This window comes from Ctenocephalides felis, unplaced genomic scaffold (genome assembly GCF_003426905.1).
Source record: "Ctenocephalides felis isolate EL2017-DRISC unplaced genomic scaffold, ASM342690v1 CF-g0.4_SCAFFOLD_01886, whole genome shotgun sequence".
Lineage (NCBI taxonomy): Eukaryota > Metazoa > Arthropoda > Insecta > Siphonaptera > Pulicidae > Ctenocephalides > Ctenocephalides felis.
The window spans coordinates 66,247,795-66,270,801 of NW_020538040.1; the positions used below are offsets into that span (position 1 = coordinate 66,247,795).

General features: G+C 28.4%; 1 protein-coding gene across 1 annotated transcript in view; it reads left to right on the top strand.

The window, feature by feature from the left end:
* The window catches only part of LOC113378794 (potassium channel subfamily T member 2), a 209,007-nt gene that overhangs the window by 156,899 nt on the left and 29,101 nt on the right, over positions 1 to 23,007 (top strand). Inside the window, exons 5-7 of the mRNA XM_026619388.1 lie at positions 3,629 to 3,757; positions 10,328 to 10,402; positions 11,054 to 11,137. Of these exons, the coding sequence (XP_026475173.1) occupies positions 3,629 to 3,757; positions 10,328 to 10,402; positions 11,054 to 11,137 (288 nt within the window). The remainder of the gene's footprint in view (positions 1 to 3,628; positions 3,758 to 10,327; positions 10,403 to 11,053; positions 11,138 to 23,007) is intronic.

Sequence of the window (23,007 nt, forward strand, 5' to 3'; positions counted from 1 at the left end):
TATGTTATCTGTAAACTACCTGAAGACATAATGGAGAAAGGATTTTAAAAAAATATTTTTACCAAGTTTCTAACATTTGTAGAACTAATTGTAAATTCTTTGCACTTTTTTTATTGTTTTGTAAGAAATTCGGAAATACTTTTATTTATTGTTCTATCAATTTATTCTATAAATTGTAAAGTAAGTAACGATTCTTTGTTGATACGCTTCTTTTGTATAAATTTTCTTCGAAATGTAGTGCAGTCGGAATAAAAAAAGTAAGTCTATATTGTGTTTTAATGTATTAATGTGGTCTGTGATCATAGTTTCAAGTTGTTTAGGATTTTTTAAATTATTTGTGTGTTGTTGCAATCGCTTCATTAAATTCTGGCTCGTTTTTACTATGTTAATTAGATTGCAATCCAGGCAGTTAATTTAATAGACTAGTTTCTAAGTCGTTTGGCTTTGGTGAAAATAATGCTAGTCGTTGTGCTGAAGTTGTTTACAAGACGGAGTCCTGATTTATAAAATAGTTTTTTTTCAAAGGAAAATACAGTTCTTTGATATATGGTAAACATATGATAACAGGGTGTGGTCTCTGAATCAGGTGAATTGTTACAATCTCACTGAGCATAACAATTGACATGATTCAGAGACTTACTTGTTTGTTAGCAATTGAGCAGCTAGGCAGATTTTTTTATTTTATTGCCAAAAGTAAGTAATCAGAGAAAAACATACCCATAAAAGAGGGATATCTCCTCTCTGGCTAAGAAAAATATGCTTGTATATATATATATATATATATATATATATATATATCAATGTTTTTATTTTTATTACACATTTTCTTATATTTATTGCGTAATAAAACCAATAATAGTAAATGTTCATTACAAAACCAATATAAAATCACCGATTCCAACACTGCACTCAAGCCTGGGTGCTTCCACGCTGGCCGCATATTAAATTGATCGTAAAAATGCTATTATCACTTCAATATGTGTACCAAGAGAACAATGTATATTATTCATAAAATTAGCAGAACATTAAAAAAAAGTATCACCATTATCCGCAAAGAAAGTTGCAGACTCAAATACTGAAAATAAATTGAAAACTAGTGGTATATGGCATGGTGGCCTAGAATAAATTGGAAATACCAAATTTAAATAATAATATTATTAATATTATTTGATTTATTAGGCGAGTTTGAACATTCGGTGATTGTAAAAACGGAACTAAGTTTGCTATGTATTTTATTAATATAGAGAAGCTTAAAATATAAAAAAAATGTTAGTATTAAGTAAAAAAAAGGTAAAAAATAATTATTAGTTCAATATGAGTTTTATGTGAATTTTTTTTTAATTGATGATATACTGCTGCGAAACACCAAATTAAATTAAACTATTTTAGCCGTCATAAATTTTAGAATTTTGGAACATTTCGTATTTTTACTGAACTCATCATTTAGTGAAAATTGTTAAGCCTGTACCTAAATAAAAATAATATGTAACACGTGTACAATAAGTGTTTTGGGGTACAAAATAGATATTATATTTTTTCCTCTGTATTTACAGCACGATTGACTTGCTTTTCATGAAAACATTGCATGTTTTCTGAGCCATTGCACAACTGATCTTAATTTGTATAAATGTCCACGTGCTCAACACGCAATTCATATGTATCATTTTTGCTCTGTTGTATATGATAAAATGTCTCATATGCAGTAATTTGAAGCTCTCATTGCAAAACAAAGTACTGCTGTACAATTAAACCCATTTGGACTTACGAAATGGAATTATGGGGATGCACGAGCAAATCCCGCATGGTAATGTTACAAATAAACCGAAACTAGAAACTGAGATCTATAGTTAATGCACTGTGGTATGTAACTAATCATGTTCTCCACAACGATTTAGGAATTATATACGTTAAAGACAAAAATTGAATGCCACTACAACCATAAAAAATGAAGGCTTATAATATAAACCAAAAGACTTCTCTCAATGAAGTGAAATCTAAACTATCTAAATTTTGAATGTTTTTGATATCCATCCACGGTTGATACAGACTGTCCAAAACATTATTGGCACTCAATGGTATTTTTTTTTTTAACTTTTTCTGGATCTCAGAAACCGCTGGACACCTGTCTTTGCAAAAATATAATTAATTTTTTATTATGTCAATACAAGTAGAATATTTTTTGAATTATTCAAAACGCATGCTCTATTCTCTCACAAACTTTATTGCCTTTTCTGCACTCTTTGCTCCGTATTTCCGAAACGGCAGGATCAACTTTTGCCAAAAACTATTCAGCATGCCTCCTTATGAATAGGAATCGAATGTTTTTTGAAGAATTCAATTTGGTTGAGTGTTGCTCCCGGAAACGTTAACAAAAAATTGTATTCGCACATACATACATACACACATACATACCCCCGCATAACACGGTACTTCTATAACACGGGTTTGCTCTAACACGGTTTGGGAATTGAGCAAAATCCTACTAAAATAAGAAATATAGTGGATTCTATGAAAATCAAACTTTATCTGATCTAAAATTAGTAAAATCGCAGTACAATAGCTCAATAAATGTGATGAAATTAAAGCAAAAATATCCAATTTGATACTTATTATTCGAGCGCGTTCGTACTATAGAAAAAAAATTCTAGGCTTATCCGAATAATTAGTCAATTAGTCTTAAACAGAGACCCTTTAAATAAAACGAGCATAAAATTTTAATAAAGATAACTTTGCATGTGGTAAGTATATAAATATAACATATAACTATCTATCTATATAAATATCTAAGCAAGTAATCGCAAATATATTGTTTTTGCAAAAAATAATGCACGGATCTTGCAGAAAAAGGGATCGTATTGGATAGCACTTACATATTAATTTGTTAATTTTCAACCTATTCTTTCTCAATGACAAAATACAATGATATATTTCATGTAATGTATATTACTCCTCAAAAAAATTAATAAATGTAAAAATATTTATTATAAAATCATAGTTTGTAGCATCTTTGTCTGAATTATTTTACAAATAACACGGATTTGCATAACATTTTTGCTACTTTTTTGGAACGTAGCTAGCGTGTTATGCGGGGATTACCTGTACATCAATTTTTCTTAAGGCAATGCTAAAATTTTAATTTTTGATTTTTGGACGATTAGTATCACCCTACGAGAAGTCAGAAGAATAATCCAAAAGTTTTGGAAAATAAAGATTTCGAATTATTTTTATTGCGATTGTTTGCCCTGTAAAAATTAATTGCTATATTTATAATAATTTATTATAATTCGTGCCGTTGAATTTCTTACAACATATTTACATTTACATAAAACTTTTTGGGTCAGTTTCTATTCGCGTTTACAAGTGAATAACATTTATAGCACTATATCAGCATGTAAACGATCTACATCTTGAATGGCGTACAAAGCTCAAATCCCAGTTGTCACGTTATATTTCTGCGAATCTAAGCTCGCGCAGGCTACACGAAATACAGTGGGCCGAAAAAAGTTTTAATTAATTCGTGAATAATTTAGCATTTTTAATCAGCTTGTTGTTCCACTTATGTAAATAAATTTTAAAAGTAATAAGCTCAGATATTATGACTGCTCATTAATGAATTCTTATATTACAGGAGAGGCCGATAATAAACTGGGATGCCATATTGTGGGTCAATCGTTCGCTGGAGCTGTGGGCCGTGCAGGTGCTGCTGTCATTGATAACGCTCATGGAAGCGCTACTGATGGCTTATCTCGGATATAAGGTGGGAAGCTAAGTACACACGAGATTTATTTACGATTTGTTTAATGCAATTTACACTTTGAATTATTTCGAGCTATTTACATTGTAGAATAGCATTTACTGAAGGAATTTTAGTTATATAATTTTGCAGGTTTCCATTGGCAAATTATGTAACGTTTATTGGGTTGAATTCAATTAAGAGTTGTTATTGAAATTTTGAAGTACACGTGTTTAAACTATTTTCAATCGCTGTGTGAATATTATTAGATGTGCATAAATTCAACTTTTCTAAAGATAAGGTGACCATACATTTTAAACTCAAAAACGGGACGGTAATTTTTAATTATGCTAAACCGGTACGGGGAGAAGGAAGTTTATTTTTAATTACTTGTTATTAAAAATAAATACTGTTTAAGATCGAAAATGTTTTTTAATGAACCAATTTTTTTAATCGGAATTGCTGACTTTTAATAAGAAATTTATTATTCGATTACATGTTATACTCTTTTATTACTTATGATGTTATTGGGGCAATTCTGTCGTTACAGAGCTCATAAAACAGCGTTGTCACGACAACGTTCTCTTATGCTTGTTCTTGGTATTGAAAATTATGAAAATTTCTATCTATTTGCCGTGCGATAAGACGTATTTTACATATAAACAATCAAGGAATAATCTTATGATATCTCCACCATCTAAAATTCTGTTATCATAACATTATTTCTTGCTTATTTATATGTAAAATACGGCTGATCGCACGGCAAATAGACATTTTCATAATTTTCATTTACAATTGCAAGACACAATAGTTGTATAATTACATGTTGGAAAAACAACTCAATGGTCGTTTTTCCATTCGTTATAAATAATATTAATATTTTATTTATAATATAAAAATTAACTATTTTCTTATAAATAATAACTAATAAATATTTTCTTATGAATAATAACTAAGTCATTTCAGTCTTTAATCAAAATTTATGATTGACTATAGTTTTCTATTAAAAAGTGGTTTGCTAGTGAATTTAGATCGCTGTTGAGCTTGTTTCTATATTTATGCGCTGTTTTTATGAATGATAATACTAAAATATCATGGCCTTACAAGTCGTTTACTTTTAAAAATTCATCAAAGTTTAAAAAATTTATTAGAGCTTTTTTGACATGAGAGAATTTGACTTTCATCGACTTTTTCTCAAAAACTGCTGAACCGATATATAAATTTGTAGTATATATAATTTTTTTTTATCTGAATCAAATTTTGCCATTATTAATAAATAAAATAGTAGAAAAAAATAAAAAACAGGACTTCTCCATTCTTGAACTGTGTGAAAATGTAAGTGGTGGTTGAATCTGCTAGTATATTTTGACTAGATGGAAGACTCTGGAAATATTATTTGCAACGTCGAATGAAAATTACCATAGTTGAAGCAGTCATGCTTTGATTCAAATGAGATACGTTTCAAATAACTAAGAAGCATAATGTATAAGCAGTATTTCGAGCAAATTCTCTCTTCTGTGCCAATGTTTGTCATGAAATGATCAAGCTCGTTTTATTCACTTCTTTCACTAAACTCGAAATATACGTAATTTGCTGCTCCTCTTTTTGATTACGTTATACGCTTTTATTATTTATTTGTCATATAGAATTTTTTTTTTTTTATCGTTTATACACGTTTTGGTATATCGTAGGTTGATTACAGTTGACGTCCACACTTACAGAAATAGAACCCAAAATGGATGAAATGAAAAGTGTTAAACAAATTAAAATTTATTTATACCATTACAGATATTATAAGTATATTTCAAAGATATGTATTGGAAATGGTATTGATTAGTTTTTAGTTCAAGCGAAAATTGATTAAGATGATTATGTATACGTTTTGGAAGTACATACAACTTGCCTTAAGTCAAAATGCAATTCTACTTATATTTTATCATATTGTTTATGTACACTTAATATTTTAGTATTCCCTTATTTATTAATTATAATCTGTCTTTACACAATAAAAAAGACTTGCAGTTATTTTGAGGTTACATGAACATTTAACATTCTAAAAGGTTAATTCAATAGTAAGCTTTTTCAACTTTGATAAATAAATGAAATTGAATTTCTGTCATATGAAGTAAAATTAAGTCTTAAATTATAGATAATTATAATAAATTAATTTAGTATTTCATTATGTATTTATTTAAACGTGATATGCGTAATGACATGTATTGCACCATCATTTTCAGGGTGTGTTAATGTAATTCAACTACTATGTCATTCTAAATGTTATACAAATTCGAATTGTATGTTTCTATTTATAGCGCAATTGTAATTGAATTTAGATACTCTTTGATCTGTGTTGTCCAAAAGCGTTTTTAGGTTATTATATTCTTACTTTTCTTTTCAATATGAAGATTTTTATCATGATCACATTTATCATCAAATAATCTGATCAAACTGTTTATCCTAAAATTACAAAATCTTTGCGTTTGTTTCAACTGCCGCAAAGTTTATACACATATGAAAATTTGTTTATATATGAAAATTTCTTTATATATGAAAATTCGAATGTAATATGAGGGAATGATGCAGGAAACGAAGCAAATCCACAGGAGATTACAGCAATATACACAGATATTAGAGTGGGCTGAGCCCAACACATGAACAAGTTTATTCTAATATATAGTTATTAAATGAAGCTGCATTGCGCGAGGAGAGTTTACCGTTTGACCCCACCATGACATCTGTAGGCAAAGACTGGATTTGATGTTTTCAGTTGAGAAAATTAAAAATATTAATAATTCACTTTGCCTTTAACTGCTAGCAAATCCTTTATTAGTTTTAAATTTTAAAAACATTGTAAAGACTTCGTGCGACCATTGAAATAATTACTTCTTTTTAATAATCATATAATGCATTTCAATATCAGCATTGTTTTTATTCGGACCGTATAAGCATTTGCTTTTGTTCTCTATTTTTGTACTTTTATCTAATCCAAATCAAAGGTCAAACATTGATGATGAACAAATTGATTAGTTATTTTTATTATATTATTTGTTATTATTTTATTATATTTATTATTATTATTATTATATTATTTTTAATTGTATTTGTTTTATATTTTATATTTAACTGGAAATATTTTTTATTACTACTAAAACTAAGATTCTTGGCTTTTAAACTAAATATGTTGATACGAAATTCTGAAGTTGCGCGTAATTAAACTTCAGTATTGTATCTAAAAATAGTATTGATAAACTTTACCGAAGCTAAAAGTAGTAGACCAAAGCATTCTCATTCGCTGTGGGTGGCTTTTCTTACATTGAATTACACTTTAATTATCAGCAGAGTAAAGAAATCAAATTCATAAGAACAATGTTAGAGTAAATAAAAAAAATCATATAATTTTTCTTCTTGAACTAGTTTTGGTAATATTTTGTTTTACGCTCAGTTTAATTTTGCTTTTAATATTTTGTGTCATCATACCTCCAGAATTGTTTTGTCATTTCATTTGTGAAATAAAATTTGTAGTACTTTGAATAAAATTTTTTGACTTAATGATTGCAAAGTGAAGCATAGCTAATTTCCTACTGATAATGACATGCTGTGTTTGCCTTTTCTGCAAGAAATATCACTACGAGTTAAGCTATTGAGAATTGTAGACTTTTATTGTGATTTTAAGTTCATTAAAAGCGTATTTTTTAATTGTTCAATACATTTTTATTAATAATGATAAAATATCTTAAAATATATCGTTGTATCTGGTCAGTTTAGTTGCACCTAGGAAAGGGACACGCTGTTCCATACAGCAGAGACCCTCCTGAGGAAATCACTCTTGTAGCGAAATGGTTTCTATATTAGTGAACATGGAAAATTTGTCTACCTCTATTATCTATATTTGATATTGCCTCTTTCCAGGAACAACCTAAAAGATCTAACGCATGTGCCTTCAATTCACCATAAAGAAAATTCTTGTAGATCGAGAGAATCATGCCGAGCATTTTGGATGACTTGAATTTTTGCAACTTTTAAATAAAAAGTTGCCAAGTATATGATGTTTGCAAAAAAAATTAACACATTCTTTATAATAAAAATTGACAGAATGACGGCGGTTTTTAAAAAAAAGTCGAATTTTACCCAAAATTTTGGTCGTTTTTGGACTGCCAAAATTCGATTTTTGATCTGATCAAAAAATCGATAGTTCATTTTACGGAGAACTATATATAGAACATGTAAAAAAAAATCGATAGTGATCGGATCATTTGTTTTTGAGTAATCACTGCAGCAAATTCAGAAAATGCTGTTGCGAGAAAAACGCGTTTAAAGATAAAATGATCGTTATACTATATACTATATATATATATATATATATATACTCTTTAAATGGCTGTAACTCAAAAACTATTTAAGATATCGATTTAAAATTTTGGTATGTTATTTTATATTATGTTAATTCGATTTTTTGAAAGTTTCACACTAGTTGTGCCCCTTAAGTATTTTTTAAAGGTAATATGCACACTTATTTAGTGCTCCTTTTGGTGACCCATTAGAGTCTGTGATGGCACAGTCATTTGCAGGATATAATTCTATAATTCAAATAGGAAACAATTTCAAAAGTGGTAGATTATTTTCTTACATAAGACTAGTTTTTATCCCTGAGATGAATTGGTCGTTCCCATTTCAGACCGATCGTAAATCTCCCAGATACTCTTTGAGCCATCTTCTCCAAAAGTGCATCCACAGATTTTCTAGGTGTTGAACATATGCAGTTCTGTTTTTTAGAATGAGGACGGTAGATGTTTGTCGGAGGGATGTGAAGGTGTTGTTTTACTGACACTCAATGAATCACTTCACAAAGAGGCAAAAAACGAAAAATTTGATGTTGCTTCAATGTGTGATAATAATGTATACATTGACTTATAATTCATATTTATATCTATCAAAATCCAACGTGCTGTGAACTTTACGCCCCAGATCCTTACAGCCCGCTGAGGAGAAATTGATGGTATAAAATGCCAGCTTATATAGTGATTTCCTGACTCTTATTTTCTTGTTGTTTTGCGATAGAAATTTATATGTCTCGTTTATAGCGGTTTTTGCGCCAATAAATGTTGTTGAATTATTACAAAATATATTACTTACAAGACCTTTTCTAGCATTGAAACGCATAAAACTGTACATTAATGTAGAAAATATTACTTGGGAGACCTTTGCCAACAATGAAACATTTGATGTTTGTATAAAAGATTTAACGGATAAATCGCTAGCTAAATAACTATGGTGCTATAAATATAATATAAACTTCGATAAAATTTGCGCTGCTCCTTATGCCGACTGTTCAGCATAATCAAGGTTATGTAGCAATGGTTATTTTTAAATTAGTTATTGGAATATTATTTTTAATTAGTTCTGAGTACAAATTTAAATGTCGTCTTTCAATTATAAAGCTCTTAAACGATCTGCAAAAGAATGACATGTAACTTAATGACTATGCTTTGGACTAACAAAAATCGTGAAAATTATCATATATTAATAGTTTAAATAATATGCTTGTACACACACACACACACATATATATATATATATATATATATATATATATATATCTATATATATATATATAATATATATATATATATATACACTATTCTCTTCTTCGCATATTCCTTCATATTTTATAAGGTCTTCTATATTAATTTTCATACAAAAAATGTTTGCCTATTGATTACAGCTTACATCCAAAAGCTATATTTCCCATATACTTACTCATAATTTTTCCGCCGGCCAAAGCGCCACTAAACCTTCTCTATCTCAGTCTTTCAACCAATAACGAAACAGCTCTTCGAGTTTCCTTATCTTTACATAGAAACACATTACACTAGTAAATTTTTTTCCAAACATAACATGTCTCGATGAGAAGAGTTTTTTTTCAAAACCTTTTCATTTATTTTATTTTAATTTAATATTTATTTTAATTTAATAGTTTTTAAAATTCGTGCTTTGAAAATTGTATAGTATTTGGTGCATTATATTTTCCGTGTTTGTTTGTTTTTTCTTCAAATTATTTGTATGGTGAGTTATTGCATATTTTTCAATTATTTTAGTTGTGTCTTACCTTTATATACAACAACATATTTTAGTCTTATAATAAAAAAATACCATATTGTTTAGATTTATTAAGTTAATTCACATTTTTTTATTTATATCTTTGTATTTTTATTGTATTTTCAACTTTTAACTCTGTAATCCTTTAATGTAGCAATAAAACATTTTACTTCAATAAAATAGTTTCAATTAATGGATGGACGCCCAAGAACAACTTTATTAGATATATATATATATATATATATATATATATATATATAATGTGTGTACTTGCATTTTTCTTTTCAAACAATCTAATTTTCCCACAATGTTCTAACAAAACCTTCTAGACGAAAGTGAATCAAGCTCAATGCTTTTGCCATTTTTGGGTCACGGTTTGAATATTTCTTTCTACATGTATTATAAACTTTTATATAGAACTTTATTCATTCTAGTATTTCATAAACAATTCTTGTGATATTTATTATTTTAATAAAATATTCTTCTTATTGTTTGCAGGGCAACATTTGGCAGCAGGTTATGTCATTTCATTTCATCTTAGAAATTATTACTACAGTACCTTTCGCATTTACGGTAAGTGAAACTAACAGCTTATATAAAAGCATATATAGGAATTAATTCAAACAATTTTTAGCATTTTTGTTTATGTTTATTTTTTTTATTAATATGATGTGTTATAAATAATATGATAATACATATAATATAGAATATTAAACCTTAGATATTAGTTAGTGAAGAGTAGTCAAATATAGAAAATTATTATTAACAAATAACAGTCTTGTGTAATAGATTTTTCAAAATACTTTTCTAAAATATTAAATATAATATTACTGATAAATTATATAAAACAAAAATAATTTAATTTTTTTTGCATATATTAACTGCCATGAAAAATCTCTATACACGTGAGACTTGAAAATCTAATCCGATTTTTTAACTAAAAAGCTTAATCTAATATTTTATCACTACTAGTTTGCAGAAATACTTGATACAACAATTTAAAAAAATATTGCTAAAATGTTATTTGTTATGTATAAAAATATATTATAACTTTGTGCTATTTCATTTCGAGCATTACATTATAAACCCATTTATTTAATTTTGTAATTTTGCACACAGTGTGAACACACCATTATATTCGATTTCATTGTTCTAAAAATTTTATAATTGTAAATTTTGCTTTAGAATTTATAATTTGAGTTATAGTATAATTTTTGTATTTAGTTACTGTGGCCGCCATTGAGGAATTTATTCATCCCAGTATTTTTGAATTGCTGGTTGGCCAAGAGGTCACTAGAAAACATGTTTGTAAGTAATATATTTATTTAATGAATGTATATATTTGTTAAATTTTTTTATAAATTGTGGCTTAGATTGTCTTGTAAAATAATATCGGCGCCCACAATGCATGTTGAGCCGCCAATATAAAAGTTTAAATGCGGAATTGTGGTTGCTTCTAGGGAACTATAAACCTCTTGTGGCATCAGTATTGGAAAATATTATGCAACTAGCTGTAAGTGGAATTCTGTCTTAAGGCAATTAAGGCATCGTGCCTTAAGGCAAATTGCTGGAACTTCCCGTACCAAAAATTATTTTTTTAAAAACGATTAGCATTTTTGAAAAAAATTTACTTCAAAAAAATAAGATTTTTGACAAACAATTAGACAAAAAATTACTTTTTTTTGAAAAAAAAAATTTTTTTAATTTTTTTTTTTAATTTTTTTTTTTTGAAAAAAAAAATGTTTTCTTTATTTTGACATATTTAGAAAGATCTAAACTTTTTTTCAAAGCAATCGTACTGCTTTAACTACATAAAGACGAAATATCAAACCGCGTAAGCTCCGCGTCGACGTCTAACGCGTAAACATTGGTACGGAACCCATAGGAATTATACTTATTGTTAAAATCTCTATAAAATATCTGATAATTTGATGTGCATATGTCTAATGATCATTTTTGACCGCCAAATGGCATTTTTTTTTACTTTTTTCATTAGATCTCCGAAACCGCTAGACCTGCCTTTATGAAAATTTGATCGGAATTTCACCTTGTCAATACAAGTAAAACGTTTTTTGAATTATTAAAATCGGACGCTCCGTTCTCTTAAAAACTGAGTTACCGTTTTCGGCACTTTTTGCCCCGTATCTTCGGAACGGCTAGACCTGACTTCGCCAAAAACTAATCAGCACGTCTCCTTATCAATACGAATCGAATGTTTTTTGAATTAATCAAATCGGTTGATCGGTGTTCCCGAAATCGTCGACGAAAATTTGTATCCGCACATACATACACACACGCACACACACACACACACACACACACACATACATCCATTTTTTCTAAGGTATGCCAAAATATTCAGAAACCTTTGAAACGTCGAGAAATGCAAAAATTTTCATTTTCGATTTTTTTGCGATTACTATAACTTACCCTACGGGAAGTTAAAAAATGTTTTTTATACAAATACAACTTATAACTACAATAAATTCATATGTTTACTTTCATTGTTTACTAATGACATAGGGTTTTGTTTTTTGACGATATTATAACCAGCCTCAATCGTTTTTTCTTATCTTTGGTTCATTAACTACTAAAAGTAGTCTTTTAATTACGTAGAAACTATAATATCATATTTATTGAGGAAAACTAATTACAAAAATTATACTGTCTATATAGTACGAGAAAAATGACATACTGAGATACTATTTTTTAAGAAGGCAGTTCAAAAATAAAAGCTTTGGTGCTTGTTGGAGCATCATCTCTAAAGCATGAGCTTAAAGGGAAGAAGTCATACATCGTAACCAATCTTCGCCGGGCTCAGAACGGAAAAAGAGGGTTTTGCAACAAATGCCTCTTTTTAAAGATGGTTTCTAAAAGATGTTTTTAGAAATTACGATTTAGAAAGGATTCTTTGGTCTGTTTTTAAAAATTATTTTTTGCGTACTTTGAGTAGAAGTAATTGTTATTTGTCCATTAAGTTAAATTCCAGCGAACACTTAATTATTGCAATAAGAATGATCGAAATTACTATAGGTTCAATGATTTTAATAAAAAATTATTACAAACATCGATAAATAAGTCTGGTCTAAGTCTTCAATATTTTGAAGGTGCGATACTAGTATGAACTAGTATGAACTAATACTAGATTACTCCGACAATACTGTGACCATGACGGTCAACATCTGACAGGATTGTGATTATGAATTTTTTCATGGTATACAGTCGTGGAAACGTTATTATATAAAACTAGTCAATTTTTTAATACACTTTGTTATTTTCTTCATATATACTATATATATTTTGTCCGTATTTTTAAACTCCTAATTTTAACTTTTTTATCGACGACTAATGCAAGGTTAATATTTAAGTATTTACACCCTATAGTATTTAATAAGACTCATGCATATACATTCAACTCAAGTAGTTTTTGCGTTTAATTATACACATTAGTTTGCTTCACAACTTCAAATCTCTAACATCATATTGAAAATTTCTAATAAACTGCAGTTGCAAAATTATTTCTAGAAAATTATTTTTCGAAGAAAAATCTTGATATATAAAGTATTAGTGCATATTTAATCATACAGGTAAATATTTGTGTTTTTCCCATTCTCACTCTTTTTAACATTTTTATGTAAAAACTCTACTTATTTTTTGTAAATTCTGTCATTCATTTTCTTTCTTATTTTATGAATAGACTCCTTAGAATCCTCATAATTCATTCATGTGTAACTTTTATTATATAACACACATTTTAATTCTTCCATTTATAATTTTTGTTATTTATATTAAAATCCTTTTATATATTTATTAAATGTATTGATTCATTAATATACTTTTATCATATTGTTTTCTAATCAAGATGTTCATCACAAATGTCCTACAGATTGAACGTACGTAGTTACTAAAAGTTGACAATAAATAATATTTAAAAAAATGGTTTGTCATTATTTACTAGATTTCTTGTTCGAAGCGCAACACAACATATATATATATATATATATATATATATATATATATATATGTGTGTGTGTGTGTGTGTGTGTGTGTGTGTGTGTGTGTCTGTGTATCAAACGTGCTCCTTCAAACATAAAACTATAAAGACCTTGTATATGTGTACAAAAGTATATTCGATTCCAAGCAAATTAGAAATTATATGGAAAACGTGGACAATATTAGAGCGTAAAACCAATTCTTGGACGAGATATGGGACTGACCTTATTCCGACTTGAGGTTTTGTGTATGTATATCTTCTTTAATATGACTATTGTGAAATGTGAAGACTCCCGGGGTCTAACTGGCCAATTTGTACTTTGTAATTCACCTTTAAAGTTTCATCAGTCGGATATGGAGTTCACATTTTTTGTTACTGGGCGTCAGAAAGACGACCAAGCTTCGTTTGAAACTCGATTATGAACGGTGGCCGTTTGCCAAAATTTAATATAGGTTTTGGTCACGAAAGCTGCACTTCCTGACAAGTCGTTTTTCAATTTTATGCTTAGTGTTATTAAATGAGTTTGATTCATCAGTATTCAGCACGGGTATTGTGATATAGTGAAAAGTGCTAATAACAGATATTTTTGGAAGGTTGTTATATTCGGTTTGTTCGTTATCAATGTTTAAATATTGTCTTTTTACTTTCTTATTTTGCTTATAATAATTGCTATAAAGGCCTTTAACCGATGTCATATGTTCTTCGATTGATTCTCGATTGATTCGATTGATCGAAGTGATAAGTTGGGTTCACAAACTTGATGTTGTTATGCCAATATTTGGTGTTTCGTATACTTTAGATCCTTTAGATTAAATGGATGTATGCGTGTAATGTGAGTGTATATGTAATCAGAATCTTCAACGAATTCGGGAGAATGGATCAATCGTTCAATCAATATATTGCCATATCGTGATCAAGAAGAATCATTTAGTGATGTTTATTAAATTACTTAGTTTTTCATTAATATTTTACTGTACTAAAATTTATGCATATATTTTGTATTTTAATAAATGATCGGTATATTTCATTGCAAATAAATATTTAATTTATTGCGCGGATTTTTTCTTTTATTTTTAAATTATTACCCTAAAATAGGTACAATATTTGAAGTTAAGACATGATTTTTAGATGAACTTTCTTTTTGGTTTGAAGCAAAACCTCAAAGTTTTTATTGATTCCACCAACACTAAATATTTTACGAAGTTCAAGTCATATTTCGATCTTCAGTGCAGATTGGTTTTCTGGATTAAGAAAGCCAACTTTTGTTTCATAGAATATATTAAATAATTTATAAATTCAATTTTGATAAAAAATAGATATTGTGTATGTATCATTATTGACACACGAAAAAATCTTTGCTAAAAACTTAATAAATAAAATTAAATTCACTTAGTTAAAAAAAAAATTCATTAGGAGTTTTAGAAATTGTATTATATGCTTTAATTATTTTTAGTATAAACATTGGAGAAATAGATAGGATAACGAGTTATTTATGAATGTTATTTTTAAATACTTCAGAATATATATGTTTACTTATTTCCTCTATAAATTCATATACAAAGCAAACAACATACAAAGTTTTGAAATAATATGCATATTCAAATCCTTTTGAATACTATGCAATATGTCGAATTTCAACATATCAGTTTTTGAATTTACGGTACAGATTTATAATACCAAATTTTATATCTGCATAGGTAATATTATTTTTCTACATAATAACAACCAATTTTTTCTCTATAGATAAGACTTTGGAATATCATCCAAATCCACTTTGTTTTTATTTTTTCTGGCTTTTCTTAATCAGTTTTTTTGAAGTTCAACATATTGCATAATGTACATATTGAATAAATATTATGATCCGTTACCAATCGAAAATTGTTCGGATGTTTATTAGGTATTTTATTCATTTTGTTTAAAGCCATTTACATTTATCTGTTTATGTATTCATAGAAAATATATGAAATTCATACGGACATTAACAATGCAAAATGCTGTATACAATGTATAAAAAATATAAAAAGTACAAATAATATTTTTATACGCATTTTTATGATAAAAAACGTATTTTTAACGAGCAATCGTTTTACATGTTTTATCGCAAACGCAAATCCCTGAATATTTCATGAGGATGAAATAGCCGCAAAGAGACGCACCGGCAGTCAGATTTTCCAGTGCGTCTCATGAGACCATGGGACGAATACTCAAAACTATGCTCTAAGGAAAACCCTATAAATTCTAGATGATAACTAAATTTTAGAGTTCACTCCTCGCCGTTTTCCGAAAAATTATCAGATCCATAGTATAAAAATGTTGGGAAAAATATTAGGCAGGTATTTAAGTTGGGACTGCCTCTCTCCAAAATAATTATATATGTGTATATATATATATATATATATATATATATACACGAGTAAAATGGTCCACCACCGATATATTAAAAACAAGTAAAGTTAAGAATTTTTTACGATAATATTTGAAAATAGAGGGTAAAAGATTTATAACCATCCACCTTGATTATCACGACGTCGTCATTAGAAGATAATCAGGAATGTTGAAAAACCCATAATAAATGTAATTTTTCTCATTGTTAGTTTTTTTCTTGGTTGTGAGTTCTTAAAATAATTGTTGAATATACATAATATAATTGTTTTATAAGATGTATTGTTATTTCTAAGTTAGATTCAACAGATTTTTCTCATCTAACCTCTACAATGGCTTACACGTGGGTGGGGTAAAACCTGTACCCCAGAAAAATTATAAACAATAAAAAATAGTAAATGATAATGTAAATAAAGTTTAAAAAAGCAACATTACAAGAGATAAATTAAATAAATAGTTGTTCAAACTCTGATGATGAACATTTCGGAGAAAATGCAATACTTAAACTAGTTGGTATTTTGCCTTGAGGCAAGTTACATAAACTTCCCAATATGTGTAAATAATCGACTTACACATAATTGAAAATGAACGAACACGTTAACTCGGAGTATTTTCTAAAAGCAAATTTTCAGAAATCAACAATTGTTATAATTGAACCAGTTTCCATAGGGCTTTAATGGCTTGATATGTTCATTAAAACCAAGTACTCAATCGTTATACCAAGTATAATCGTCCAATTTTAATTTTAACAAACGTCAAAAAAAACGTAATATTTCAGTAAGTTCTATAAGACCATGATATATATCGCCAAAAAAAGTTCCATAAACCGAAAACGGCTCGGTAGATTTTCACCTAAAACTAATCAGTATTATTCCCAACTTATATATTTCGAACAGTTTTTGATTTTTTAAAATCGATTCGGTAGTATGAGCTTAAATGTGGACGAAAAGTTTAACACTTTTTTCCAAATTTTAAAGGAACGGCTCGGCCGATCGTCGCACAAAACTGACAAATGATAGTCCTCATTGAGATAAATAGCTTTTAAATTTCTAAAATCGGTTCAGGCGTTTTTGAGAAAACGTCGATCAAAAGTCTAATTTTGACAAATGCCAAAAACACGATACTAATTTTTGCAAACTTTGCGAATTTTTAAAGCTAAACGAGTTGTCGTAGGGCTGCAATATTTTAATATAATCTAGAAGACTGTGGTATCTACCGTCAAAAAATAATAGTAAAAATCGTCGATTTTTTTTTAACTTTATTATAAGAAAACGGCCCGGCCGAAAATTTCCACTTTTCTGCGATTTACAGAGAAACGGCTTGGCCGATCGTCACATAAAACTCAGAAACGCTAGTCCTTATCAAAATACATCGAATGGCTTTTAAATTTTTGAAATTGGTCCAACCGTTTTTGAGAAAACGTCGATTTACGGCAAAAAATCTCTCCACATACACGCACACACACACATACTTTTTCCAAATTTGTCTCATTCGAATCAGAATGGCTTGAAAAATTAGCGAATCGGATTTTTTGATGAAAACATAAACTTCTCCTTCGGGAAGTTAAAAAAATTATAAAATCTCATTGGACCTGTTACAGATACTATATACCCCTGGCCGTCCCATTTTATCCCGCCTATGGGCCAGGTGACAAATTTTTGATAACCAGCAAATAAAACACATTTTTACAATGATGAAAATTAGCTGGGACTTTCTCTGAACATAGTTGTTTGCTTGATATGTGTTATGTTTGTGATATGTGTGATATAATAGGTTTGGTTTCCACAATGCAATTGCGTAAAGTCAAATTGGACCTTTGTGGCGCACCCTACCCTATATATTGTTTATCATTTGATGTATGTTTTGAGTAGTACGTATACATATTTTGTAACCAAATTTTATGCCATTTTATGTAGATATAAAACTGTCGTTGTTTGTTTCGAAACTTAAAATGTTAGTTTTACATCTAATTTGGGACATAGTTTTTTTAAAAAAAAACATAATTATATAAAATCATTCGTGTAGCTCATATATAATTAATAAATTTTGGTGTAAGTACAGCGGTGTATATACCCTCATCAATGTTTTTGAGACAAAGTCGATTACTTATGCTGTTAATGCTTTGAAAATAAAATATTAATTAAATTATATATATATATATATATATATATATTTATATATATTCACAAAAATGGTAAATTTACTTTTCCTCCTCAAGTACGGTTGGGTAAAGTTTGATTTAATCGCCTGCGCTTGAATTAATCGCCTCGTGCAATTGAGTCGCTTTTAGGTGAAATATACTACACGCAACAAGTTTAACAAGAGAAAAGCATCTGACACGCACATTAAGCTTCGTTGTATAAATTTTAACTGTGAAACGATCATAATTGGCAAGCGGTCTCGTTCCATGTTGTTTAATATGCATAATCAGTCGAGCACCGCCGAGACGCGTGAGCGCATCATTAAACTTTACTGATATTACCAGCGATATACCTCTAAGTCTACCTCCTCTACCTCTACCTTGAGCGAATGATACCTTTTGTCTTGGAAAAGCGAATTTGCTTACATGGAACCATATACTAACTTACTAAGCTTATGAACGTAGAACATTTCCCGCAGGAATGGATCCTGATTGTGTCACTTGGTTTTCAGATTACCTAAGATTATAATTAATTTAATTTTATTTGTTCGCTTTGGTTTCATAATACCCATCGTAGATATTAGTATTAGAAACTCAACAGAGAAGAGTGAATGGGCATCCGACGCTTATTAGAAAATGCTATAATAGTAGTCCGAATGGTCTAGAGATATACAAATTACAAACTGTATGTAATGGAATAGAGTTATAGGATAGAGCAGGGCTAAAAGAACCGCGGGTATTTGTCCACCACCAATATCTCAAAAACAAGCAGGGTAGAGCGGGGATAGTTGAGCATAGGGGCAAGTTGAGCAATCGAAATATCTCGAAAACTATTCGCCGTCCGTTTAGGCATTATATGGCGGAAAGATAGAGGTTTGGGAGAAATAAACATCCCGCGATCGCTAGTGGCCGCTGAACAAATGAGTGAGGCTCACGGCCGTTTTGTTTATTTTGAGACCAAAAAGTAAAAAAGTATTTCATCACGAGTTTTCGTCTGGTTTAGTCAAGTGTTATTTATTTTTAATCAGGTAAATGTTATTCTTCCATATAATTAAAGTACTTTTAATATGCACAGAGATTCTGGGTATAATTCTCACGGTTTTTTTTTTTTGTAAACTCACTTTTATTTAGAAATTCTGAGTTGGGGTTAGTTGAGCATAGTTGCTAAACTTGTTTTGTTTATTATAAAGAAATAATGATTTTAAATAAAAATACTGAATATAATGGTGAAATAATTCCTAAGATACTATATTGTTTTGTTGATTCTACTTTTCGTTAATTATTCAAAGCAAATTACTATAAGTTTTGTTTTCTCTGTCAATAAAGACTATAAATATAGAACTGGTTATTAAAAACTTATTTTATTACATCACTAATCGACATTGAACCTATGATTTCATTATACTTTCTTCATTGAACATACTTGACTTTTTGCATTTAAACAACTGTAGCTTTTAACTTTTACTTATTATCAAAAAATAGTATAGTAACACTTTGTTAAGCGATAAACAACAAATCTATTAAGCCGTATAGAAATTTATTGAGACTTTTCATTGAGGAGCTACATCCGTTTAAGTAAAAATTTGCTCAACAAGCCCCGCCCCACCCTAATGTTAGAATTTTTTAACAATATTATTTGAAAGTGAATGGCAAAAAATGTATAACTACGCATCATCTCGAATATTAGAACGTCGTTATGAGATCAACGGAAATGTTTGAAAATCCATAACAAGTTTTTTTGTTAGTTTTTTTGGGTGTGAGCACTGTTGTTTAGTTTATGAAACTTTAATATAATTTATAAGCATACGTTATTTAACGGGGGATCCTGCTTTAGAGGCTTTAAAAATTGATTTTTTTTTGCAAAAATGTCTTCCAAAACTAGCCAAGAATATATCCCTCAAAATTTCAGAAACAAATTCAAATTTTTTTTCTAACTGAACGTCCTATCGAAACAAGACAAAATTGATTGTATTCAGGATTAAATTCTTTTCTAGTTGAACCTAAAAATTTTTTATAAGATTTAATCCACCTGTTAAATTGTGACCTACATCTTTTCCGCCAAATGACACCTGTACTCTCGTGGCGCATCGGCATAATGCTTGTTTCTGGCATATTATAACACATATTTCAAGGAAACAAATTGAGAAGGTTGTTGAAATATCTAGCAATAAAACCTCAAAGCTTCGTTCCAATTCAATATTTATTTCCTTTCCTAATAATTCCTCAAAATAGATTGTTTAAGCTTCTAAAGAAGGCTCCCCCGTTAATTATGTTACAAGATGTGTTATTATTTTTAAATTAAATTCAATCGTTTTTCATATAACCTCTATAAAAAGCTTACATTTGGGTGGCCTAAAAACAACCAACTAAAAGTTTTCCCTGGAAAAGGTTAAACAAAAAAATAGTAAATACAGTAAACTAGGTGAAAAAAAGCAATTTTACAAGAGATACTTTAAATTATCATTTAGCGCCGTATCTTCGAAACGGCTGGACCTGCCTTTACCAAAAACTAATCAGCATGTTTTCTCATCAATATGAATCGAATGTTTTTTTAATCATTTAAATTGTTTGATCTGTATTACCGAAATCGTCGACGCAAGTATCCGCATACACACACTCATCAAATTTTTATAATGTATAAAAATTATTATTAGATATTTTTGTAATTACTATACCTTACCCTACGGGAAGTTAGTTAATAAATATCACCTCTAAATTAATTGAAAAATTAAACACATTTAAATATAACGAACACTAATATAATGAAAATAAGCATAATATAAGTTTTACTATTTTTTTATTTCAGAAAACCCATATTCTTAGTGATGGTTATTATAAATTTTTATGTGTACTTGTCCTTTCCCGTGATGGACGTTGTGTTCTTGCTTTATTTTTTCTGTACCGATGTTTTTGGAGCTTTTAATAAATATTTTTTGTTTTTTATATTCGATGTCTTGAGAACTTAATATCGGTTGTCATAGCCCAAATGCTTCACAAGGTTGGATCGCAGCACGATTTGCAAGGTGAATAATCCGGTGCTGTTAATTAGACAATATTTGTACATAAAGTCTAATAATATACGTCAAACTTATATAGAGCTTTTTGTATAATATATATTTATATATATATATATATATATATTTAACTTGAAAACTTAAATTCCGAAAAAATATAGACATATAAGTTCAGCAAAAATATTCATATGTCTGGTCTTTTTAGAATATTTCTTCGCAAAAGGCAAAAATTACTAACTTTTTGTAGAGCAAGTTTTAAATATCAATAAAAACGAAAAAAAATAAAATAATAAAACATTTTGAAATATTATATAAAAAGTATTTAATTAATAAATCTATGTATATTGATATGTAATATGTTAAATATTATACAATACTTACAATACATAATTAATGTTGATAGAAGAAATTTTATTTAAGGCACATATTCATACTACTATTTACTATCTATTCAATTTTGACAGTTACGGTAAAAAATACGCTTACGGTACAAACCCTATTTCAAAATAATTTCCAATTTATAATACATATATTTATTTTATATAATGACAAAACGTTACATTTAGCATGTAATTTAATACATTATCGTTTGACTTACCTTCCAATTAAATTCTTCATTTTCCAATGTATGTTTTCGCTTTTTTTATAAATATTAGTTATGCGTTTTTTTTTAATTTGTTAAATATTTAATTTTTCACACTATTGTTTAATAATTTTAAAAATTTATTTTTTTCATTTCAAGTTTTTATTTTTTCTCAAATTGATGGTATCATTCTTTTTTTTTTGAAAATTGAGTATACTAGATATTGCTCATTTCTGTTTCAATTTGTTACTTTTGTTTATGATGTAGAGTCACATAGGCATGTATTTATATATGTCACATCACATACATTTAAGTAAAAATCTAGTTGGAATATGCATTTGACATTAAATCATTATAAATTAAAATTTGAGATCGAAAAAAGATGTAAAAGTTGAAATTTTGAGTATAGTATTTTTTTTTTTCAAATGATTTTTATGAGAAAGCAACATGTATCATTTTAATGACGATACGAGACTCTGAATTGTATGAAAAAATCTGTTAGCAATATGAAATATATTATTAACTATATTAAAGATGAATCACTTTAGATAATTTATTAACCCGAAAAAGTTTATTTTTGCGTCAGAAAATACGATCTGCTGATTTTATGTTTTCTGGGCGTTTCGAGTAATTCTGAATCGTTTGAGATCAAAATTGGAAAAATGTGTATGTGAGTACGAATGCGTATAAGCCAATTTCTGGCAAAATTCTCAATCTTTGCGCAGATAATTTCTTAAAAACAACCTAACATTATCAGAAATAATGGGACAGTAGATTTCAAGATGCGTTATTTGTAGCTAAAAATATCATAATGAATATTGAGTGAGCTATAATAAAAATTAACTATTTCAATGGTAAATTGCTTCCCACGTATATATGAAAATAAATTGAATAGATAGTACAGATCGTTTTGAATGAATGAGATATTTACAGTAATTATGAAATTATTTTCAATGCTTAATTTTAAGGTCATAGTATTAATTAGTGAAGTATACAAGCTCGAAACATGATTAAATTTCTATTGAAAACTGTTTTATGTTTGCTTCTCTCTAAATGATTTAATTC